Here is a 21,075-nt window from a genome sequence, read left to right as displayed (position 1 = left end):
ATACCACCCACTTAAAGTGGCAATGTCCCGCTAAGTCCCGACGATGTTTGCAGTGTGGCAAACCTGGCCACTATGCTGCCTTATGCAGGTAAACTCAGCCTGCTAGTTTCCGACGATCCAGCCAGCCTCGACAGGGATGTCCGGGCTATTCAGCCCACAATCAAAGAGCCTCTCCCAGACCTGTCCCCCAACTTTGACAGCGAAGACCTGCAAGCCCCTTATCAAGTTGGCATCATGACAAAGCACAGGATATCTCCAAAGCGCAGCACCAAGTCCATTCCGATACACAGCATTGATCCGGATGATGAGTGGTGTGCCACCCTTACGGTCAACCAGAATTTGTTGCCCATTTCAGAGACTGAATTTATGAACTTTGCAAATTTATGGACTCTCTGAGATGTTTCCTTCCTTGTTCAATCGTTTTCTATTGGTTTGTATATAGGACTGTTCTTGTTCAATTTGTTGCGTACTAATTATCTGCACCAGGCACCTTCCCTTGTATAAAGCTTTGTTTTCCTGTATATAGCTCTGTACATATGTCTTTGCACCTCACATGTAGTTAGGAACATTATTCACACACCCACATTATTTTTTGTCATACATTCACATCAATTTTTTTTAAAAGGGGGGGGGGGGATGTCATAATATACACCAGTATATCATGGTGCAGACACACGCACTCATGGACATACACTAGGACCAATCAACATGCACAAACACAGCAGCCAATCACCAGTTAGAACACACACACTATAAAGATAGAGGGCATAACTTTTCCCGCTCATTCTGGATGCTGCCTCTCAGAAGCACAAGAGCTTATCAAGTATAGTACAGACTCACACCACGTGCTGAGTGATTCAACTGGTTCGGACAGGCACAGGTCTCTAGTTAATCTAGCATTGTGTAAACCCACAGTTATAGTATGTCTAGCATTTTATAAGCGTTAATAAAATGGTGTTGAACCATCTTCAGTGTTGGTGGCATATGTCTGCTTCACGAATCCACAGTGCCCAACACTTCAATGAGATGGATCAATACCAGTCTCCCAGACGGTCTTGATCCATTGTAGTTCACCTGTCGCTGCAACCGATTCACAGCAGATGGTATCTCTCTGGCTCTACAATCAATACTCTGACATCTCAACAATAAGGACACCTACATCAGACTGCTATTCATAGACTACAGCTCCACCTTCAACACCATTATCCCGACAAGACTAATAACCACACTCTGCAATCTTGGACTTGACCCCTCCCTGTGGATCATTGACTTCCTCACCAACAGACGGCAATCTGTCATGATAGGTAACAGAATGTCCTGCACAATAAATACTCCTTAACGCCGGGGCCCCCGTAAGGATGTCTGTTCAGTCCTCCCTATATACACACGACTGTTTGGCATGATTTAACTCCAATTTGATCTATAAGTTTGCGGATGATACGACTGTGGTGGGTCGTATCTCAAACAACAATGGATCAGACTACAGAAGGGATATAGATCACTTGATTGCTTAGTTCACCGAAAACAAGCTCTCTCTAAATGTTGGAAAGAACAAGGAACGCGATTATAGACTTCAGAAAGCGTAGCATCCCCCCCCCCCCCCCCCCCCCCCCCCCCAAATCGCACGTCTACATCAATGGCTCTGAAGTGGAGATGGTCAATAGAAGTTCCTGAGTCACCATCACCAACAGTCTGTCCTGGTCCACTCACGTTGATGCAACAGTGAAGAAAACGCAACATCTCTACTTCCTAGAAATGCGGTATGTCTGCATCGACTCTCACAAACGTCCCCGGATGTGCCATAGAGACAACCTATCCGGCTGCATTACAGCCTGGTATGGCAACTGCTCGGCACAAGATCGAGGAAACTGCAGAGTGTGGTGAACTCAGGCCAACACATCACTCAGGATTGCCACCCTCACACTGATTCTGTATACACCTACGCTGCCTCAGGAAGGCAGACAGCATTATCAGAGACCCCTAACACCCAGGCTTTGTCCTCTTCCATCAGGCAGAAGATACAGAAGTCTGAAGACCCGCCCATCCAGACATCGGAACAGTTTCTTCCCCACAGCTACTAGACTCCTCAACGACTCTCCGTCAGACTGATATGTTCCCTGTAAAAACACTATTCACGACTCCCTATGCTGCTCTTGCTCATGTATTGCTTGTTTGTGCAATGTAACCAATCACTATTACTTGATTTACCATTTGTCAATGTACTCTGATTATTTTTTTGTCGACGATGTACGTATTGTATTTCGGTTCATGTGTAAATAAATACCAATCAATCAATCAATCACGGGATTCTCCGCTGCAATGGGAACTCCGCTATTGGCACCGCATAGTGGAGATTCCCGCCTCCCTTTACAATCGAAAAGTTGATCACTTCGTGGTTCTGCACTACCTTTAGAGTCCTAAAGACCTTGAGCTGGAGTCTCCATTTCGGGGACTCTGTTCAGCTGCCGATACAGCCCCCCTGTATCTCCGCGCATGGCAGCAGCCTCCAGCGGCCGGGCCGTGCTCCATGGCGGACTCAGACCACAGACCTGGCCCGCGGAAATAGTACCCCCGATCGGCCGCATGCATTATCCGTACCACCTGCACAATAAAAGCCCCTTCCTGAATGCCCCCCTTGCCCTCCGGATCGGCCCACCCCCGACTGTGGCGCCCACGGACTGAGTCCACAGCCGCCTCGCGAGTATCCCAACGGCAGGGCCAGATTATAATTCGGCGGAGAATAGTGGGGTGGGTCTCTGGCAATGGCCTCAAGTGGTGGATACTCTGTGCGGCGTACTCCCTGAGTATGCCGCTTTTCGGGGAGTGGAGAATCTCCAAACCGGCGCCGGTCCCGAAACTAGATTCACTGCCCTGGCGGCTGATGCAATTTCGGCGTTGGGGTGCGGAGAATCCAGCCCTTGTTGATTATTGTGAGATCTGAAGCCCACTTCTTCCTTTTTGTTTTTCTCTTGGGATTTTCCTTAATATAAATTGTAATATGCTCAGAAACATAAGGTGCAGTTCGTCGGCCTCGTCGTGCCCGACTTGTTGTCGGGAGAGACCATTGAATCTTGTGAGAGGTCTCTCGTGAGGTACACGACACTCAATATCTCGCAAGATTCAATGTTCTCTCGTGAGATGTTGCGATCTGGATCTACTCACTGGACGTGATCCAGATCTGCATATTTAAAAGAGCTGTACGGATCTTTGGCAGAAAAAACCCAGACAAAACAAAAACGGCAAAGTGCCATTGAATAGCGAGCAGGGTGTTTCTCGATGCTGCAGCCGGTCAAAAGCACCTCACTAAATGCACCATTCAGCGGGCTTTAACTACAGTCTGCTGAATCGCGCCCGTAATCTTTTCTTGCTTTGTCGAGAGCTTTCTTTACTTTCCGTTAGCAATGTCAGAATTCCTTCTACTTCTCTTCATCTCTGGAATTTTTAACTTGTTATAAAGACACTGGGCGCAACTTAACGTCCTCATCTCACCTGACTTGGTGGTGCGAGGAGGCTGTTGAATATCTTGAAGGATGGGAACCGATGCAGGAAGTTGGAAGGTAGTAAAACAGGAACAGAAGCAAAAGGAAGTAAGGGGGAAAGTGTAAGGCAGAGAAGCCAAAGTCAAAAATCAAAAAGAGTGACAGTACAAGGTACAGTGACTGAGTGGAGCTCAGTGAATAGGCCCAGTAATATTAAAAGGAATAAAACTGGAGATGTTAAGATTCAAAACAGAGGTAAAAAGAAACAAGTGTATTTTACCTGAATGCTCGTACTATTTGGAATAAAGTAAATGAGTTGATGGCGCAAATCATCGTGAATGACTATGATTTAGTGGCCATTACTGAAACATGGTTAAAGGATGGTCACGACTGGGAGTTAAATATCCACAGGTATCAAACTATTCGGAAGGACAGAGTGGATGGTAAGGGAGGTGGTGTAGCTCTGTTATTTAGGGATGACATCGGTACTATGGAGGATAAGGTTGAATCCATTTGGGTGGAAATCAGGAATAGTAAGGCAAAAATGTCACTGAGTAGTCTATAGGCCACCAAATAGTAACATTATGGTGGGGCAGGAAATAAACAAAGAAATAACTGATGCATGTAGAAATGGTACAGCAGTTATCATGGGGGATTTTAATCTACATGTCGATTGGTTTAACCAGGTCGGTCAAGGTATCCTTGAGGAGGAGTTTATAGAATGTATCCGCGATAGTTTCCGAGAACAGTATGTAATGGAACCTACGAGGGAACAAGCGGTCCAAGATCTTGTCCTGTGTAATGAGACAGGATTGATTAATGATCTCATAGTTAGGGATCCTCTCAGAAGGAGCGATCACAATATGGTGGAATTTAAAATACAGATGGAGGGTGAGAAGGTAAAATCAAATACTAGTGTTTTGTGCTTAAACAAAGGAGATTACAATGGGATGAGAGAAGAACTAGCTAAGGTAGACTGGGAGCAAAGACTTTATGGTGGAAGAGTTGAGGAACAGTGGAGAACCTTCCAAGCGATTTTTCACAGTGCTCAGCAAAGGTTTATACCAACAAAAAGGAAGGACGGTAGAAAGAGGGAAAATCGACCGTGGATATCTGAGGAAATAAGGGAGAGTATCAAATTGAAGGAAAAAGCACACAAAGCGGCAAAGATTAGTGGGAGACTAGAGGACTGGGAAATCTTTAGGGGGCAACAGAAAGCTACTAAAAAAGCTATAAAGAAGAGGAAGATAGATTATGAGAGTAAACTTGCTCAGAATATAAAAACAGACAGTAAAGATTTCTACAAATATATAAAACAAAAAATAGTGGCTAAGGTAAATATTAGTCCTTTAGAGGATGAGAAGGGAGTTTTAATAATGGGAGATGAGGAAATGGCTGAGGAACTGAACAGGTTTTTTGGGGTCAGTCTTCACAGTGGAAGACACAAATAACATGCCAGTGACTGATATAAATGAGGTTATGACAGGTGAGGACCTGGAGAGGATTGTTATCACTAAGGAGGTAGTGATGGGCAAGCTAATGGGGCTAAAGGTGGACAAGTCTCCTGGCCCTGATGGAATGCATCCCAGAGTGGGGCAGCACGGTAGCATGGTGGTTAGCATAAATGCTTCACAGCTCCAGGGTCCCAGGTTCGGTTCCCGGCTGGGTCACTGTCTGTGCGGAGTCTGCACGTCCTCCCCGTGTGTGCGTGGGTTTCCTCCGGGTGCTCCGGTTTCCTCCCACAGTCCAAAGATGTGCGGGTTAGGTGGATTGGCCATGCTAAATTGCCCGTAGTGTCCTAAAAAGTAAGGTTAAGGCCGGGGGGGGGGGTGTTGGGTTACGGGTATAGGGTGGATACGTGGGTTTGAGTAGGGTGATCATTGCTCGGCACAACATCGAGGGCCGAGGGGCCTGTTCTGTGCTGTAATGTTCTATGTTCTAGAGTGCTAAAAGAGATGGCTGGGGAAATTGCAAATGCACTAGTGAAAATTTACCAAAATTCACTAACTCTGGGGTGGTCCCGGCGGATTGGAAATTAGCAAACGGGACACCACTGTTTAAAAAAGGAGGTAGGCAGAGACCGGGTAATTATAGGCCAGTGAGCTTAACTTCAGTAGTAGGGAAGATGCTGGAATTTATCATCAAGAAAGAAATAGCGAGGCATCTGGATAGAAATTGTCCCATTGGGCAGACGCAGCATGGGTTCATAAAGGGCAGGTCGTACCTAACTAATTTAGTGGAATTTTTTGAGGACATTACCAGTGCAGTAGATAACAGGGAGCCGATGGATGTGGTATATCTGAATTTCCAGAAAGCCTTTGACAAGGTGCCACACAAAAGGTTGCTGCATAAGATAAAGATGCATGGCATTAAGGGTAAAGTAGTAGCATGGATAGAGGATTGGTTAATTAATAGAAAGCAAAGAGTGGGGATTAATGGGTGTTTCTCTGGTTGGCAATCAGTAGCTAGTGGTGTCCCTCAGGGATCCATGTTGGGCCCACAATTGTTCACAATTTACATAGATGATTTGGAGTTGGGTACCAAGGGCAATGTGTCCAAGTTTGCAGATGACACTAAGATAAGTGGTAAAACGAAAAGTGCAGAGGATACTGGAAGTCTGCAGAGGGATTTGGATAGGTTATGTGAATGGGCTAGGGTCTGGCAGATGGAATACAATGTTGACAAATGTGAGGTTATCCATTTTGGTAGGAATAACAGCAAACGGGATTATTATTTAAATGATAAAATATTAAAGCATGCTGCTGTGCAGAGAGACCTGGGTGTGCTAGTGCATGAGTCACAGAAAGTTGGTTTACAAGTGCAACAGGTGATTAAGAAGGCAAATGGAATTTTGTCCTTCATTGCTAGAGGGATGGAGATTAAGACTAGGGAGGTTATGCTGCAATTGTATACGGTGTTAGTGAGGCCACATCTGAAGGATTGTGTTCAGTTTCAGTCTCCTTACTTGAGAAAGGACATACTGGCACTGGAGGGTGTGCAGAGGAGATTCACTAGGTTAATCCCAGAGCTGAAGGGGTTGGATTACGAGGAGACGTTGAGTAGACTGGGACTGTATTCGTGGAATTTAGAAGAAGGCGGAGGTTCTTATAGAAACATATAAAATTATGAAGGGAATAGATAGGATAGATGCGGGCAGGTTGTTTCCACTGGCGGGTGAAAGCAGAACTAGGGGGCATAGCCTCAAAATAAGGGGAAGTAGATTTAGGACTGAGTTTAGGAGGAACTTCTTCACCCAAAGGGTTGTGAATCTATGGAATTCCTTGTCCAGTGAAGCAGTTGAGTCTCCTTCATTAAATGTTTTTAAGGTAAAGATAGATAGTTTTTTGAAGAATAAAGGGATTAAGGGTTATGGTGTTCGGGCCAGAAAGTGGAGCTGAGTCCACAAAAGATCAGCCATGATCTCATTGAATGGTGGAGCAGGCTCGAGGGGCCATATGGCCTACTCCTGCTTCTAGTTCTTATGTTCTTATCATGAGGCCTGTCGTGTGATTTGAGATGCTTGAAACACCTCGCAAGATTTAATGAGATCTCACGAGACCTTGCAATCTGGACCTCTCCATCACTGGGTGAGACCCAGATTAACGTATTAAATGAGGCATTAGGCTGTGCCGTATTCACCTGGCGCCCGGGAACTAACGGACTCACCTGGGAGATCTTGCCTGGGTGCCGTTTATCACTGATTTCCACAAGCGTGAACCAGGCATAATGGCATTTAGGTGCTGGCACCGACGTCATTAGAGGCCCAAGGATGTTCGGGCTCTTGGCAGGGTCGTACCGTAGCTCTCCTGGCACCCGAGCACCTTGGCACTGCCAGTGTAGCTCTTTGGCCCTGTCAGCCTGGCACCATGGCACTGCGACCCGGGTCCCCTGGCAAGGATCTTGGCACCATCAGACTGCCACCCTGGCACTGCCAGGATGCCTGGGTGGCACTGGCATAAGCATTGCAGGCAGGCGAGTTCCAAGTTGACATTGCCCAGGGGCCTTACCAGGCAAAAGCGGATGAAGAAGGGTTCCTGGGGGTCTCCCCAAGGTTCAAGGTGTGCGCCAGACAGGGAGGGGGTGGGAGATAGGGAATGCCTTCCAAAATGGCACCCTGATCTGCAAAGGAGCCTTTCCTGCTGGCTGTAGTGATAGCATGGGTGTGTTGTAATTTACCGACTGACCACTAGGACTCTTATTAGTATATAAGTGAATGTTAGAGTCAGGTGACTTCAGATCGACTGGAGAGCTGGGAGAAAGGTTGCTATTCACCTGTTGTGTATATAGTTGACCCACAGTTAATGTTAACAAATCGTTTATAGATTTAGCTACAAGTGTTCTTGTAATATAAATCAGGCCATCCGACAAGAACATTACACTGACAAGCTGAAGGAAATCATTCTAAGTGCAGCCTCGGCGGAGAGACTCTCCCAAAGGCCATAAAAAATGACAAAGTGCCTTTGAATAGCGAGGTATTTCATGGTACTTCAGCAGCTGTCAAACCCGCCTGAAACTGGACATAGAAATGTTTTGGATGAATCGCGCCCTATGTCTCCTTTTGATTTTTAAGTTGATTCCATAATATTTCACTAGTGTCAATCCTAAGGTTTTTTGCTCAGTCATGAGAAGTTTGGTCCTAGAAGCTGTCCATAGCTGTCTGCTTGTCTTTCTTTCTGAAAAGCTGTTTATTCTTCCAGGAATACTTCAGAGTTGGCAAAATCTGGTTTTAGCCATGTTTCTGTACCTTGAATAATAGAAGGGGCGGGATTCTCTGCCGGCGGGATCCTCTGTTTTGCCGGCAGCCCGGGGGTTTCCCGACGGCGTGGGGTTGCCCCACAATGGGAAACCCCATTGACCAGCCGGCGTAACGGAGCATCCCACCGGCGGAGTGAAATAGTAATGTGGCGTGACGGGATGGAGAATCCAGCCCTAGGAGTGTGTGGCTCCATTGATCCTTCTAAATCAGCTGTTTTATTCTGTGTGCTTTGAAAATTCACTGTTAGAATGCAAAAAGTTTCTTTCTGATTTCTTCAAAGATTTTTTGATCTGGTGTTATTTGATTGACCGAGGTAATTAAGTTGAGATTCAGGCGGCTGCTTCTATCTTGGTGTGTGCAAATAGTGGCAGATGGGTTGTGGACGGAGCTTGGTTCCCCCGTGAATTTTTCTTTCTGATCTGCTTCCCAAGGCTGCCGTGTGAAAGTTGAGGATTGGAGTTTCGCTATTGAGATGGGTTGCTTGAATCGGGAAATGTCACAACTCAGCAGAACCGTTTCAGTTTAAAGGGCACCAATTTTCACTCCAGGCCATGGGGGAAGGGATAGAGTCAGGCTGTTCATTTCCAGAAGGAGATGATGGGCAGTCTTGGGTACAGGCGAGTGCTGCTTAAAAGGTCCGTCTTGCACAAGGGATCTGCACAAGATGGCGCCAGAAAATGGTGACTCTCTGCGATCTCTCCCTAACAGATCCACTTTTTACTTAACTTACAATTGTTCTACATTGTGTACCTTGTGTTGCCCTATTATGTATTTGCTTTTATTACCTTTTCTTTTCATGTACTTTATGATCTGCTGAGCTGCTCTCAGAAAAATACTTTTCACGGTACCTTGGTACACATGACAATAAACAAATCCAATCCGATCCTTGAGTCCTTAAAACATCATTCCAGTTGTTTCAAAAGCCATTAGGACCTAAGACCCTCACCCTATCCACATGCCATGCTGCTTCCATGCAAACACATGCCCTCATCTTCGCCATGCTGCCTCATAACCCCCCCCCCCCGTCACCTCTATAGCCGCTCGCCCTGTAGTATGCAATGTGGGTAGACCACAAGAGCCATGTGCCATTAGCTCTTAATCATACACACTTAATTATGAAAAAACTGCCATTTATGAAACCCATTCAATGCTTTTAAACCTCCTCAAGTGGTTAGCCTTTTCTAGAAGCAATACACTTCTATGCTGTTGCCAAATCAAATACCTTTCAATATCCTCTTTAAACTAGCAATGAAACTGTGAACTCGGAACTCCCAGTTTAGATAGTGCTTTTGAAATTCAGCCAAGCATTCATAATGACATAATAACAGCCAATGAAAAATGCTAGCAAAGTATCCCATTGAATCTGTGGAATGGATGATCATGTGTTTTTCTGACCTACAGCAGATGGCCTGCCAATCAAAACAGCCCAGCAGTTGTGTTTTCAATTTTCACTGACAGCCTGTTTATTTAGATGGAGTTTAAAGAGCTGTGGATTGAAAGAAATTTCACATCATGACACTTAAAGAGACTTTAACAGCCCTTCAAGAATGTTTAAACCTACTCCACAAATATTTGTGACTCATTTATTGCGAGTTAAGGCGCTTGAAGTTGCCAGAATTGAGTCTATTTGAACTCGGCACAAAATTCAAATGGCCCTGTCAAGCTCAGTTTCTCGCTTCTGTGAATCACACCCTGCCTCCTTCCTCCTGCCAGCCAAAATTCGAGCTGTTGGAAATGAGGGTGGGACTTCTACATCCCGGTCTCTCCTCCCTCCCCAACCCCTCATTTTTACAGAACCCAAGTCTGTGATCATATGGCCTTCAATGTAGAGAATGGGTCTTGTTATGGTCTCAATCAGCCTCATGGGCAAACCTGCTGAAGGGTTCAGTTTCTTCCATATCAGATCCTCTGGCGCTTCTGCCCCTTTAAGATCTCTTTCTAGATCTTCTGCAGCGATCCAGGAATCCCTGCTGTTACACTGGAAATGTTCCTGCTTGATGGGGGAAACTCTGTCAGGACCCATGGTTGATATTTAAAGATCTCAAATGCAACAGAATGGCCAGGGTTCATTCTGGGGCAGATATGGAAGGATAAGCAGAGGTGACTGCCAGGAGCTAGGAAATCTGGGAAAATGGGAAAGCTGAAGAAGCCAAAGAATTTAATAGCACTCTTCATCAGAAGGGTCCGAAGTTGATGAAGAAGAATTTGGTTGTTTAATGTAGTATCATTAGTTTATGGGAAAGAGATTTAAGAATGCGATTTTTATGGAATAAGCTGATGGTATAAATCAATTGCTATTTGCTGATCTATCTTCATTTTCCTGACATGCCTATATTAAGTTGCATATTAGAAAGGACATGGAAAGACTAATTTTTCAACTCTCAATGTGTTTTTCTTAATAATTATACAGTTTTCATTTGTGAAATCACTTTGCTTCTTAGTTTTAATCAATCGCTTTCTCCTGCAGGAGTGATCCTGATGAACAACCCCGGTTATTTAGACAGGTGCTGGAATGGCATCGTACTAATCATGTTAAGTTGAAGCTTATGGTAAGTGGCTTTAGAATATGATTAATATAGTTTATATCTAACTTGCATAGCATCCTCCAAGACAAGTCTATTGATGACGCTTGATACTGCTAAATGTGTTGTTAATAATTGCTTCTGAGTATTTTAATTTTCTTTGAAGAGCGTCTCTTTTTAAAGTTGGACCAAAGCAATTCCGTATAAATCCATGTGCTGTGAATTCATTGTCTGAAAATGACAGATAATTTTCTTGGATCCCTACTATGATCCCCCACGGTCTGACATTATTGACACCAAGTTCAGGTGGGTCAGGCTTGGTCCTTTTAAAACAAAAACCTAGGACATAAAATGGTCTGGGCCTAATGTTGGACTGATGTCACTCCACCGATTGCGCACTCTCCAATTGCACCCATTCACTTTGCTTGCTTGTAGAATAGTATCAGATTGCTTATGCACTATTGTACATTATCTTTATTTCAGCAAGGTTAAACATAATTTTGTTACAGTCTCCGTGTTAGCTCTGTTTGCAATGATATAACTCCCAGCATTATTATAAAACTGAACATTTGAGATGGACAGTGTAATTTAAAATTAATTCATTTTATAGTTAATTAATTTAATAGTTTGATCTTAATATTAGTTTTTAATGCTTGAAACCTGACCAGAAAAATAATAATCCAGATGTTGTGATAGGAATTAGTGACCCTCACAGCATTCATCATTTTTATTAGTTAAACCCAACAGCAACTTCTATGATCCGCACGTACGCAATTAAAAGTGCAAATCAGGAAGTTCTGTTTGGGTTTCTGCTGCTCCACAAGTTTCATTGCACTGGTATCCCACCAAGAGAACCAGCATTCAAAGACACAAAGATCAAATTACCCACTAATAAAGCCGGAAAACATTGGAGCTTGTCTATTTAAATGCAAGTGAATTTTTAGAAATGTGATCAGTCTTAATTACTCCAGACCAACCTCCCCGGAAGTGAAAATTTATGTTTGAAAGCATGGAATCTCACCCTTGATTTTGATTATTGTTAAAAGCTTTAAGAAATTAGAAACTAAATATGAAGACTCATTTTTTTTCTGTCGTCTTTATCTCTTGTTCCCTATATTAATTTTATTTTGATGTGTAATTTTTACATTGAATTAAATATTTTAACTTCCTGGTTTAGACTCGGCATGCTTCATCGAGTATTCTTCAGTTTGATTGTTTATATTTTAAGGCATCCTGGGGTCATGTTGACAAGCAGGGTGGGCATAAAATTGGTCTCTATCCTGGGCATTTTCAAAGTGGGGGTTGCAACCTGCGGGTGGGTCGTGGGCAGGTGTTGGAGGGTCGTGGAGCCATCCGCCATGGCTTTCCGATCGCGCGCAACAGCTGCAGCAGCCGGGTTTTAACAATGCCGACTGCGAGCGGCTTTGTAAACGACGGCCATGACAAGCTAAAAAAATGCGGGCGCATTGCGCATGTGTGCCCACTCATCGGTGCTCATGCGCAGAACCACGCGTGAAGCACCCCCTCCTGTCATCAGCGCGTTGATGCAGGAGAAGAGTTTTTTAAAAATTCATTGTAATCTTCCTGCCTGAAGTGAGACAGAGAGCAGGTCCCGCGCCCCGAACGCAGACATCACCTGGTTTGGACGTGATTGCGAATCCTCCATTTTGTCAGCAGCAAACAAGTAAATGATGAACAAGCAGGCTCACCTCTCACATTAAAGGTAAGAGAAAATGGTGGATCGCGAATGTCGGCTGCCGTGGGTCCCGAAGTTTGGCTGGTTGATAAAAATGGGTCTCCGGAAAAAAAGTTTGATAAACACTGCTCTATGCAATGGGGGCATTTCTTATTTTTCAAAAAATGTTTTTTTTTTGGTTTTTCGAACACAGTATATTGACAGGAGTACACAAAGAGGCGAAAAAAAGAGAAGATAATACAAACAAGATAAAATCAACAATGCTATGTAATTAACAAAATCACGTAAATAAAAACTAAAAAACCAAGGTGTGGGAAAGTAAAAACTGGGGAAGTTTATATACATCGATACTGGAGGGACAATTTGCAGTATACATGTCTTGCCGGGGGGGGGGGGGGGGGGGCTTTCTTTCTGTTTTTTTTAACAAAGAGATTACATGCAACACCAGTAATACAAAATAGATCTGGATTGGTGGGGGGGGAGGGGGGGGTGGATTGTGTTTGGGTGGCATCTCTGATGTTGCTTGCTACTCCCGGTCGGTATCCATTGTTGTTGCACGTTTGCCTCCGCTTTGGCCTATTGTCGTTTCTTCCTCCTGTACTTTCTTACTCTCTGTTGCTGTGTTTGTCATGGTCGTTGTCATTTCCTGTGCTCTCCTTCCAGTTTGTGCTCCCTCGTTTTTCCTACCCTTTGGTTCCCCTCTAGTGTTCTTTGCCCTCCGCCCTTCCTTCTTTTCCCCTCTTTCTCTCTCCCTCACCTTCCCTGCAGCTCTTCTTTCTTTTCTATTGTATTTAGCTATCCCTCTGACACTGTTCCCCAGCCCCCTCCGGGTCTTTCCCTCCTTCCTTTTCTTTTCTCATGTTTTGGCTACTTTACCCTGGCTCTTGGCTACTTGATTATTTATCAGCTTGTTCGTTGGCCACAAACAGGTGAATGGCTCCCATGTTCTGAAGAAGCCATCATCCGACCCTCGGATGGAGAATTTGATTGTCTTCATTTGGAGAAATTCTGACAGGTCGGACAGCCAGTCTGCAGCTTTGGGTGGTGCTGCTGACCGCCAGCCAAACAGGATTCTATGGCGGGCGATCAGGAAAGCAAAGGCAAGGCCATCCACCATCCTCCCCATGAAGAGATCTGGCTGGTCTGATACCCCGAAGACCGGGCATGGCTTCACCCTCACCCCTACCAACTTGGTAATTGCCTCAAACAAGGCTGTCCAGTACCCAGCAAGTCTGGGGCAAGACCAGAACATGTGAGCGTGGTTGGCTGGGCCTCCTTGGCACTGTTCGCATGCGTCCTCCACCTCCGGGAAGAACCTAGCCCGTTCCATTGTAATTTTAGCAATAGCGTGGGATACTTGGGGGGGGGGGGGGGGGGGGGGGGGGGGGGGGGCTGGGGGGGAGGGGCTAGGGGTGTGGGGGCTGGGGGTGGGGCCGGGCAGTTGGGGGGGGGGGGTGGGCTGGGTGTGGGCTGCCCACCCATGGGCCAGTTGAGGCCCTTGAGTAGCAAATTAAGGGCCTCCTCCTGCTGCTGCTGCTATTTTACTCAAATTGCAAAGCGTTCAACCTGACCGCTTTCAGTGGGTGAGTCAGTGGCTTGTTAGGGGCAGGAATGCCATGACAGGCTCCTGTCCCCATTTCTGGCTACTGTTCTTGGTGGCGCTGCTGGTTCCAGACAGCTGTTAGTCATTTGACCGGCAGCTCTCTGAAGCAGTATGTCCCTCAGCGTTTTGGCTAGGGAGGAGTGGGGACTCTGCAAGATAATTGTTTTAATCATGCTAGGTTATTAGACAAAACTTTACAAATGAATAATTATCACCTGACCCCGCCATATGTCATTCTTCCAACCCCAATTGCACATGGCTAATTGTAAGAATAGTGAAGCTTTTCTTGTTTTATTTAATTGTGCTTAAGTTTTGTGTTATATTCATGTTGGTGTGATAGCAAATGCAAGATTAAAAACCAACCCCAGACTGAGTGGCACAATCCCAGCCTTAACCTGTGCAGCTTTATTTGCCTTGCTTGATTCTAGTGCAGTATCTTCAGCAACTGAGGTACCATTGCTTTTCTAAAATTCCTTTATTGGATATGAGCATTGCTGGCCGCTGTTTGCTGCTCATTCTTGATCAAATTATCACAATGTCTCGATGAGAACGATGCTTTTTATGATGCCTGACTACTAAAAATATTTGCAGGTTATTCATAGAATCATAGAAAGTTTATGACACAGAAAGAGGCCACTTCAACCATCGTGCCTGTGCGGATGAAAACCTAACTACTCAGCCTATGCCCAATTTCCAGCATTTGGTCCATCGCCCTGTACGTTATGGTATTTAAGGTATGTCCAGTCACCTTTTAAGTGAGTTGGGGGTTTCTTTCTCTGCTTCCTTTCAGGTGGTGAGTTACAGAACCCTCAACCCTCTGGGTGTAATATTCTTTCCTCACCCTCCCACTAATGCTTCAGAGAGCACTTTAAATCTATGCCTCCTAGCCACTGTTCTCTCTGCTAAAGTAAATAATCCCTGCCCTTCCACTCCATCCAGGCCCTTCACAATTTTGTACATCCCAATAAAATCTCCCCTCAGTCTCCTCTGTTCCAAGGAGAACAACTCCAGCCTATCCAAACTTGGCTCAAAATTGCCATTATCCAGCCCTGGCAACATCCTGGTAAATCTCCTCTCTACCTTCTCGAGTGCAATTACATCCTTTCTATAATGTGGTGACCAGAACTGTAAACGGTACCCAAGTTGCGTTTTGACTAATGTTTTATATAGTTCCACCATAACTTAATAATTTAATTTTAATAATCTTTTATTGTCACAAGTAGGTGTTGCTCGTTCTGGGTGAGTGTGCTTAACACTCAACTTGGCTCTGTTTCGTTACTTAGCTCTGGAGTCGCCAGGTATCATTAAGATACTGCCACAAGTTTCAAGGTCAAGTTCAAAGCAATAAACCATACACCAATTAGTAAGTTCAAACAAACGAGTTTATTATAATACAATTATAATCTCCTCATGCACACGCTAATATGACTAAACTATTCCTACCACTAAATAAACCAATACTTATCTTAAAGGGAACTGCCGGATCAGGGGACAAGGCCTCTTGCTCTGCACTGGTCCGCAGACTTCAGGTTTGTACGGGTTAAAAAGGGGTCAGGAGTGTCTATCTCTGGTAGCGATCGTTGTGAGACACTTACTTGCTGGCGGCTGCTGTCCCAAACCTCGCCTCTCTCTCGGTCAAGGTCTTCTTCGGAAAAGGCTGGTCGAGAGGGCTGGTCATGGGAGGAGGGCTGGTCAAGAAGAACGAACTAAGTTTGGGGCCTGTCTTTTATAGGTCCTAGGGCTTCGCGCCCTTTTGGGCGGTCCTTTTACCTGCTGGGAATTGATTGGGTCTCTTCCCAATCGATTTGTTTGAATCCCCCCAATACTTAGGCTGTCTCTCGGCTACTGGGCGGGCCTTCAGGTGCTTTGTTTTCGAACCCCGCTGGTGCCGGGGTGTCTGGTTTCCCATACACTGTTGCAATCACTTCTCTATTTGTGTCCATTGTCCCTGGGATCGTTCCATTGCTATGTTTTTTTTTTTTTTTTCTTTTTTTATAAATGTTTTTATTCAGTTTTCGTATTTTATATTGAACAAATTACAAATTGTTAGGCGAGAAAAAAAAACAAACAAAAACAAACACGCAAAAATTAACATACATATTTACAGGTAAGCATCTTCGTAGTAGTAACTGCGCCCCCCCCTCCTCCCCCCCTCAACATGTTTATTTAGCTTGGTTTTGGGCCTTAGCTAGCCATCGAACCCCCGTAACGAACCTGTAGCCCCCCCCCCCTCCCGCTACCTTCCCCCGACTATTCTTCCTCTTGTACATTGGCCACAAATAGGTCCCGGAACAGTTGCATGAATGGCTCCCACGTTCTGTGGAAGCCGTCGTCCGACCCTCGGATGGCAAATTTGATTTTCTCCATTTGGAGAGATTCCGAGAGGTCGGACAGCCAGTCCGCAGCTCTGGGCGGTGCTGCTGACCGCCAGCCAAACAGGATTCTACGGCGGGCGATCAGGGAGGCAAAGGCAAGGGCATCCGCCCTCCTCCCCAGGAATAGATCTGGCTGTTCTGAAACCCCGAAGACCGCCACTATCGGGCATGGCTCCACCCTCACTCCCACCACTTTGGACATTACCTCGAAGAAGGCTGTCCAGTACTCCACGAGTCTGGGGCAGGACCAGAACATGTGGGCGTGGTTGGCCGGGCCTCTTTGGCACCGTTCACATCTGTCTTCCACCTCCGGGAAGAACCTACTCATACGGGTTCTTGTTAAGTGGGCTCTATGTACCACTTTTAGTTGCGTCAGGCTGAGCCTTGCGCACGTGGAGGTGGAGTTGACCCTATGCAGTGCTTCGCTCCAGAGTCCCCACCCGATCTCCATCCCCAGGTCGTCCTCCCATTTCCTCCTTGTTGCGTCCAGTACGGTGTCGTCCCTATCTACCAGTCGGTCATACATGTCACTACAGTTCCCTTTCTCTAGGATACTTGCGTCCAGTAGGTCTTCCAGTAGTGTCTGTCGTGGCGGTTGTGGGTACGTCCTTGTCTCCTTTCGTAGGAAGTTTTTGAGCTGCAGGTACCGTAGCTCGTTCCCCCCAGCTAGCTGAATTTCTCTGTCAGTTCGTCCAGTGTTGCGATCCTGTCGTCCGTGTATAGGTCCCTGACTGTCAGTGTCCCCCCGTCCTGCCTCCACCTTTTGAAGGTGGCGTCGGTCAGTGCTGGTTTGAACCTATGGTTGTTGCAGATGGGAGCCCTGTTCGACATTTTGGTCAGGCCAAGTTGCTGCCGCAGTTGGTTCCAGGATTGGAGGGTGGCTGTCACCACTGGGCTGCTGGAGTGTTTTTTGGGTGGGGATGGGAGTGCTGCCGTGGCGAGGGCCCGGAGGTGGTTCCATGCAGGAGGCCTCCTCCGCACGCACCCACTCAGCTTCTGGCTCCTGGATCCATCCCCTTACTCGCTCGGCTGTTGCTGCCCAGTGGTAGAATTGTAGATTCGGGAGGGCTAACCCTCCCCTGGTTTTTGTTTTTTGTAAGACCTTCTTTGGGATCCTAGCATTTTTACCCCCCATACGAACGCCATGATGAGTTTGTCCAGCGCTTTGAAAAAGGCCTTGGGGATGTAGATCGGAATGGATCTAAACAGGAAGAGGAACCTGGGCAGTACGTTCATTTTGATCGTCTGAACACTCCCGCGAGGGAGAGCGGGAGTGTGTTCCATCTTTGCAGGTCCTTTTTAACTTCCTCCGTCAGGCTGGTGAGGTTCCATTTGTGGATCCCTTTCCAGTCATGGGCTATTTGGATCCCCAGGTAGCGGAATTTATGTCGGGCTTGTTTGAACGGCAGCCCCTTTAGTGCTGCCCCCCCCCCCCCCTTGCGGGTGTAATGGGAAGATCTCACTTTTGCTCATGTTGAGTTTGTAGCCCGAGAAGGCTCCAAACTCTTTCAGGAGCGCGATGATTCCGTCCATGCTGCTTTGTGGGTCCGAGATATAGAGGAGCAGATCATCCGCATAGAGTGAGACTCTGTGCTCTCTACCTCCCCTTCGGATCCCCCTCCAATTTTTTGCTGCCCTGAGCGCGATTGCTAGCGGTTCGATTGCTAGTGCGAACAGCAGCGGGGACAGTGGGCATCCTTGTCTGGTGCCCCTGTGCAGCTGGAAGTATTGGGAGTTGGTATTGTTGGTCTGTACACTCGCCATGGGAGCGTTGTACAGGAGCTTTACCCAAGCTGTGAACCCTGTTCCAAGCCCGAACCGCTCCAGTACCTCTATGAGGTATATCCATTCGACTCTGTCGAAGGCCTTTTCTGCGTCCAGGGAGACGATCACCTCTTGTGTTCTCTCCCCGGAGGGGGTCATTATCACGTTCAGCAGGCGCCTGATGTTCGCGGTCAGCTGTCTACCTTTGACAAAGCCCGTCTGGTCCTCTGTGACCACCTCAGGTACACAGTCTTCTAGCCTTTTGGCTAGGATTTTGGCCAGTATTTGGCGTCTGCATTCAGCAGAGATATGGGTCTGTATGACCCACATTCCGTTGGGTCTTTGTCTTTCTTAGGTATCAGCGAGATTGAGGCCTGTGCTAACGTGGGTGGCAACGTGCCCCTAGCTAGCGAGTCTGTGAACATCTCCCGCATGTGCGGGCCAGCGCTGTCGCAAATTTTTTGTAGAAGTCCGCCGGGAATCCGTCCGGTCCCGGCGCCTTCCCCGCCTGCATGGAGCTAATGCTCTCCATGATCTCTCCCAGTGCTAGTGGTGCTTCCAGATCCCGTTTTCTGCCCTCTCCCACAACTGGTATGTTCAGTCCGTCAAGAAACCGGTTCATCCCAGCCTTCCCCGTTGGGGGCTCTGAGGTGTACAGCTCTTGGTAGAAGGCCTTGAAGGTTTTGTTAATCTTCTCTGGTTCTGTTTCCAACGTGCCTCTGGTATCTCTGATTTGCGCAATTTCTCTGCTGGCTGCCTGCTTTCTCAGCTGGTGGGCCAACAGGCGGCTGGCTTTGTCTCCGTGTTCGTATAGGGCCCCGCGTGCCTGGCGGAGTTGGTGTACTGCTTTACTGGTGGAGAGCAGGTCAAAGTTCCTTTGTAATTTTTCTCTCCGCCAGGAGTTCTACAGTCGGGGCCTCGGAGTATTTATGGTCTACCTCCAGTATGGAGTCGACCAGCTTCTGCCTAGCCACCCTTTCCTCCCTATCTCTTTGCGCTTTGTAGGCTATGATTTCCCCTCTTAGTACGGCCTTAAGCGCTTCCCAGAACGTGGAGGGTGAGACCCCCCGTTTTGGTTGATCTCAGTGTACTCCGCTATGGCCTGCGCTATCCTTTCGCTGAAGGCCTTGTCAGCTAGTAAGGCACCGTCCAACCTCCATTTGGGGCGCTGGGCCCTTCCCGTCTCTAGCCGCACATCCATGTAGTGTGGAGCGTGGTCTGATATCACAATTGCGGAGTATTCCACCTTGTCTATCTCTGGAAGCACCGTTTTCCCCACCACAAAGAAGTCAATTCTGGTGTACACGTTGTGTACTGGGGAAGAAAGAGAATTCTTTCTCCCCCGGGTGGGCGAATCTCCAGGGGTCTACTGCTCCCATCTGCTCCATATAGTGGCTGAGTTCCCTTGCCATGTTTGAGGTTTTCCCCGTTCTGGGGTTTGATCTGTCCGTCGTTGGGTCCTGTACACAGTTGAAGTCCCCCCCATGATTAGTCGGTGCGTCGCTATGTCCGGGATTTCTGCCATGGTCTTTTGGATGAAGCTCGTGTCATCCCAGTTGGGCGCGTACACGTTAACTAGAACTACCGGCGCCCCATCCAGGGCCCCGCTGACCATGACATACCGTCCCCCTGGGTCCGTAACCGTCTTTGTCGCCCTAAACATTGTCCTCTTGCCAATCAGGATCGCCACCCCCCTGGCCCTTGCCCCATAACAGGAATGATAGGTTTGTCCCACCCAGCCCTTTCTTACCAGCAGTTGGTCCTGCTCCCTCAAGTGCGTCTCTTGGAGGAAGACTATGTCGGCCCTCATGTTTCTAAGGTGGGTGAGGACTCTAGATCTCTTCACTGGGCCGTTAAGTCCCCTTACGTTCCAGGTGACTATTCTGGTGGGGGGCTTCTGCCCCCTTGCTCCTGTGGGGTTAACCATATTTGTCCGGTGGACGCCCTGCCCTCTGGGGTTTCCCTATGTTAGGGGGCCGGCCATTGCTATGTTAACTATCCTGGAGATTGCCTCATTAGTATGCGGAATGTTCGTTTCGGTGCTGTCTGCTCTCTTAGCAGACAGAATACACATTGGCTTGGTGCAGCCTGCTTGTGCTGCAAACATTGTCCATTTTAACCTCCAAGCTTTGCGTTCCTCCATTTTGTATTGAGGGAATGGCCAACTTCGGTGGCTACATAGGCTTACATTAACATTGTAATTAAGTTACTGTGAAAAGCTCCTCGTCGCCACATTCCGGCGCCTGTTCGGGTACACAGAGGGAGAATTCAGAATGTCCAAATGACCTAACAGCACGTCTTTCGGGACTTGAGGAAACGTGAGCACCCGGAGGAAACCCACGCAGACATGGGAGAACTTGCAGACTCCAGACTGTTAGTGACCCAGGCGGGAATTGAACCTGGGACCCTGGGGCTGTGAAGCAACAGCGCTACCCACTGTGCTACCGTGCTGCCCCACCTCCCTGTTATTATAGGCTATGCCTTGGCTGATTAACTGATTCATTGACAATACATATATGTGTAATGCACTGCTTGAGAGTGTGTTGGAAGCAGGTTCAATCAAATCGTGCAGGAGGGAATTGGATTATTATCTGAAAAGGAAGAATGTGCAGGGTTACAAGGAGAAAATGGGGGCATGACACCAGGCACATTGCTCAGTTGGAGAGCTAGCATAGATACGACGGGCTCAATGGCCTCCAGTGTCGTAACAATGTTCCACCCAGTTTAACCGAATGTTCTTTCACAAATTCAGACCACCACTATTAATGGGATGACTTGTTGCTTGGTCATGCATAGTGATGATGCTCAAATCTTCAGAATAAACAAGAAAATGCAAAGTATGCAGTCAATTTATCCAGCGCACATAATTTATTTAAATTA

The 21,075-nt window shown here is 46.9% G+C and overlaps 1 protein-coding gene across 1 annotated transcript in view; it reads left to right on the top strand.

The window, feature by feature from the left end:
• Positions 1–21,075, top strand: part of LOC119963211 — a 680,876-nt gene that overhangs the window by 118,376 nt on the left and 541,425 nt on the right. Inside the window, exon 5 of the mRNA XM_038791968.1 lies at positions 10,703–10,784. Coding sequence (XP_038647896.1) covers positions 10,703–10,784 — 82 coding nt within the window. The remainder of the gene's footprint in view (positions 1–10,702; positions 10,785–21,075) is intronic.

This window comes from Scyliorhinus canicula, chromosome 3 (assembly GCF_902713615.1).
Source record: "Scyliorhinus canicula chromosome 3, sScyCan1.1, whole genome shotgun sequence".
Classification (NCBI taxonomy): domain Eukaryota; kingdom Metazoa; phylum Chordata; class Chondrichthyes; order Carcharhiniformes; family Scyliorhinidae; genus Scyliorhinus; species Scyliorhinus canicula.
This window is presented reverse-complemented; position numbering and strand designations above follow the sequence as displayed.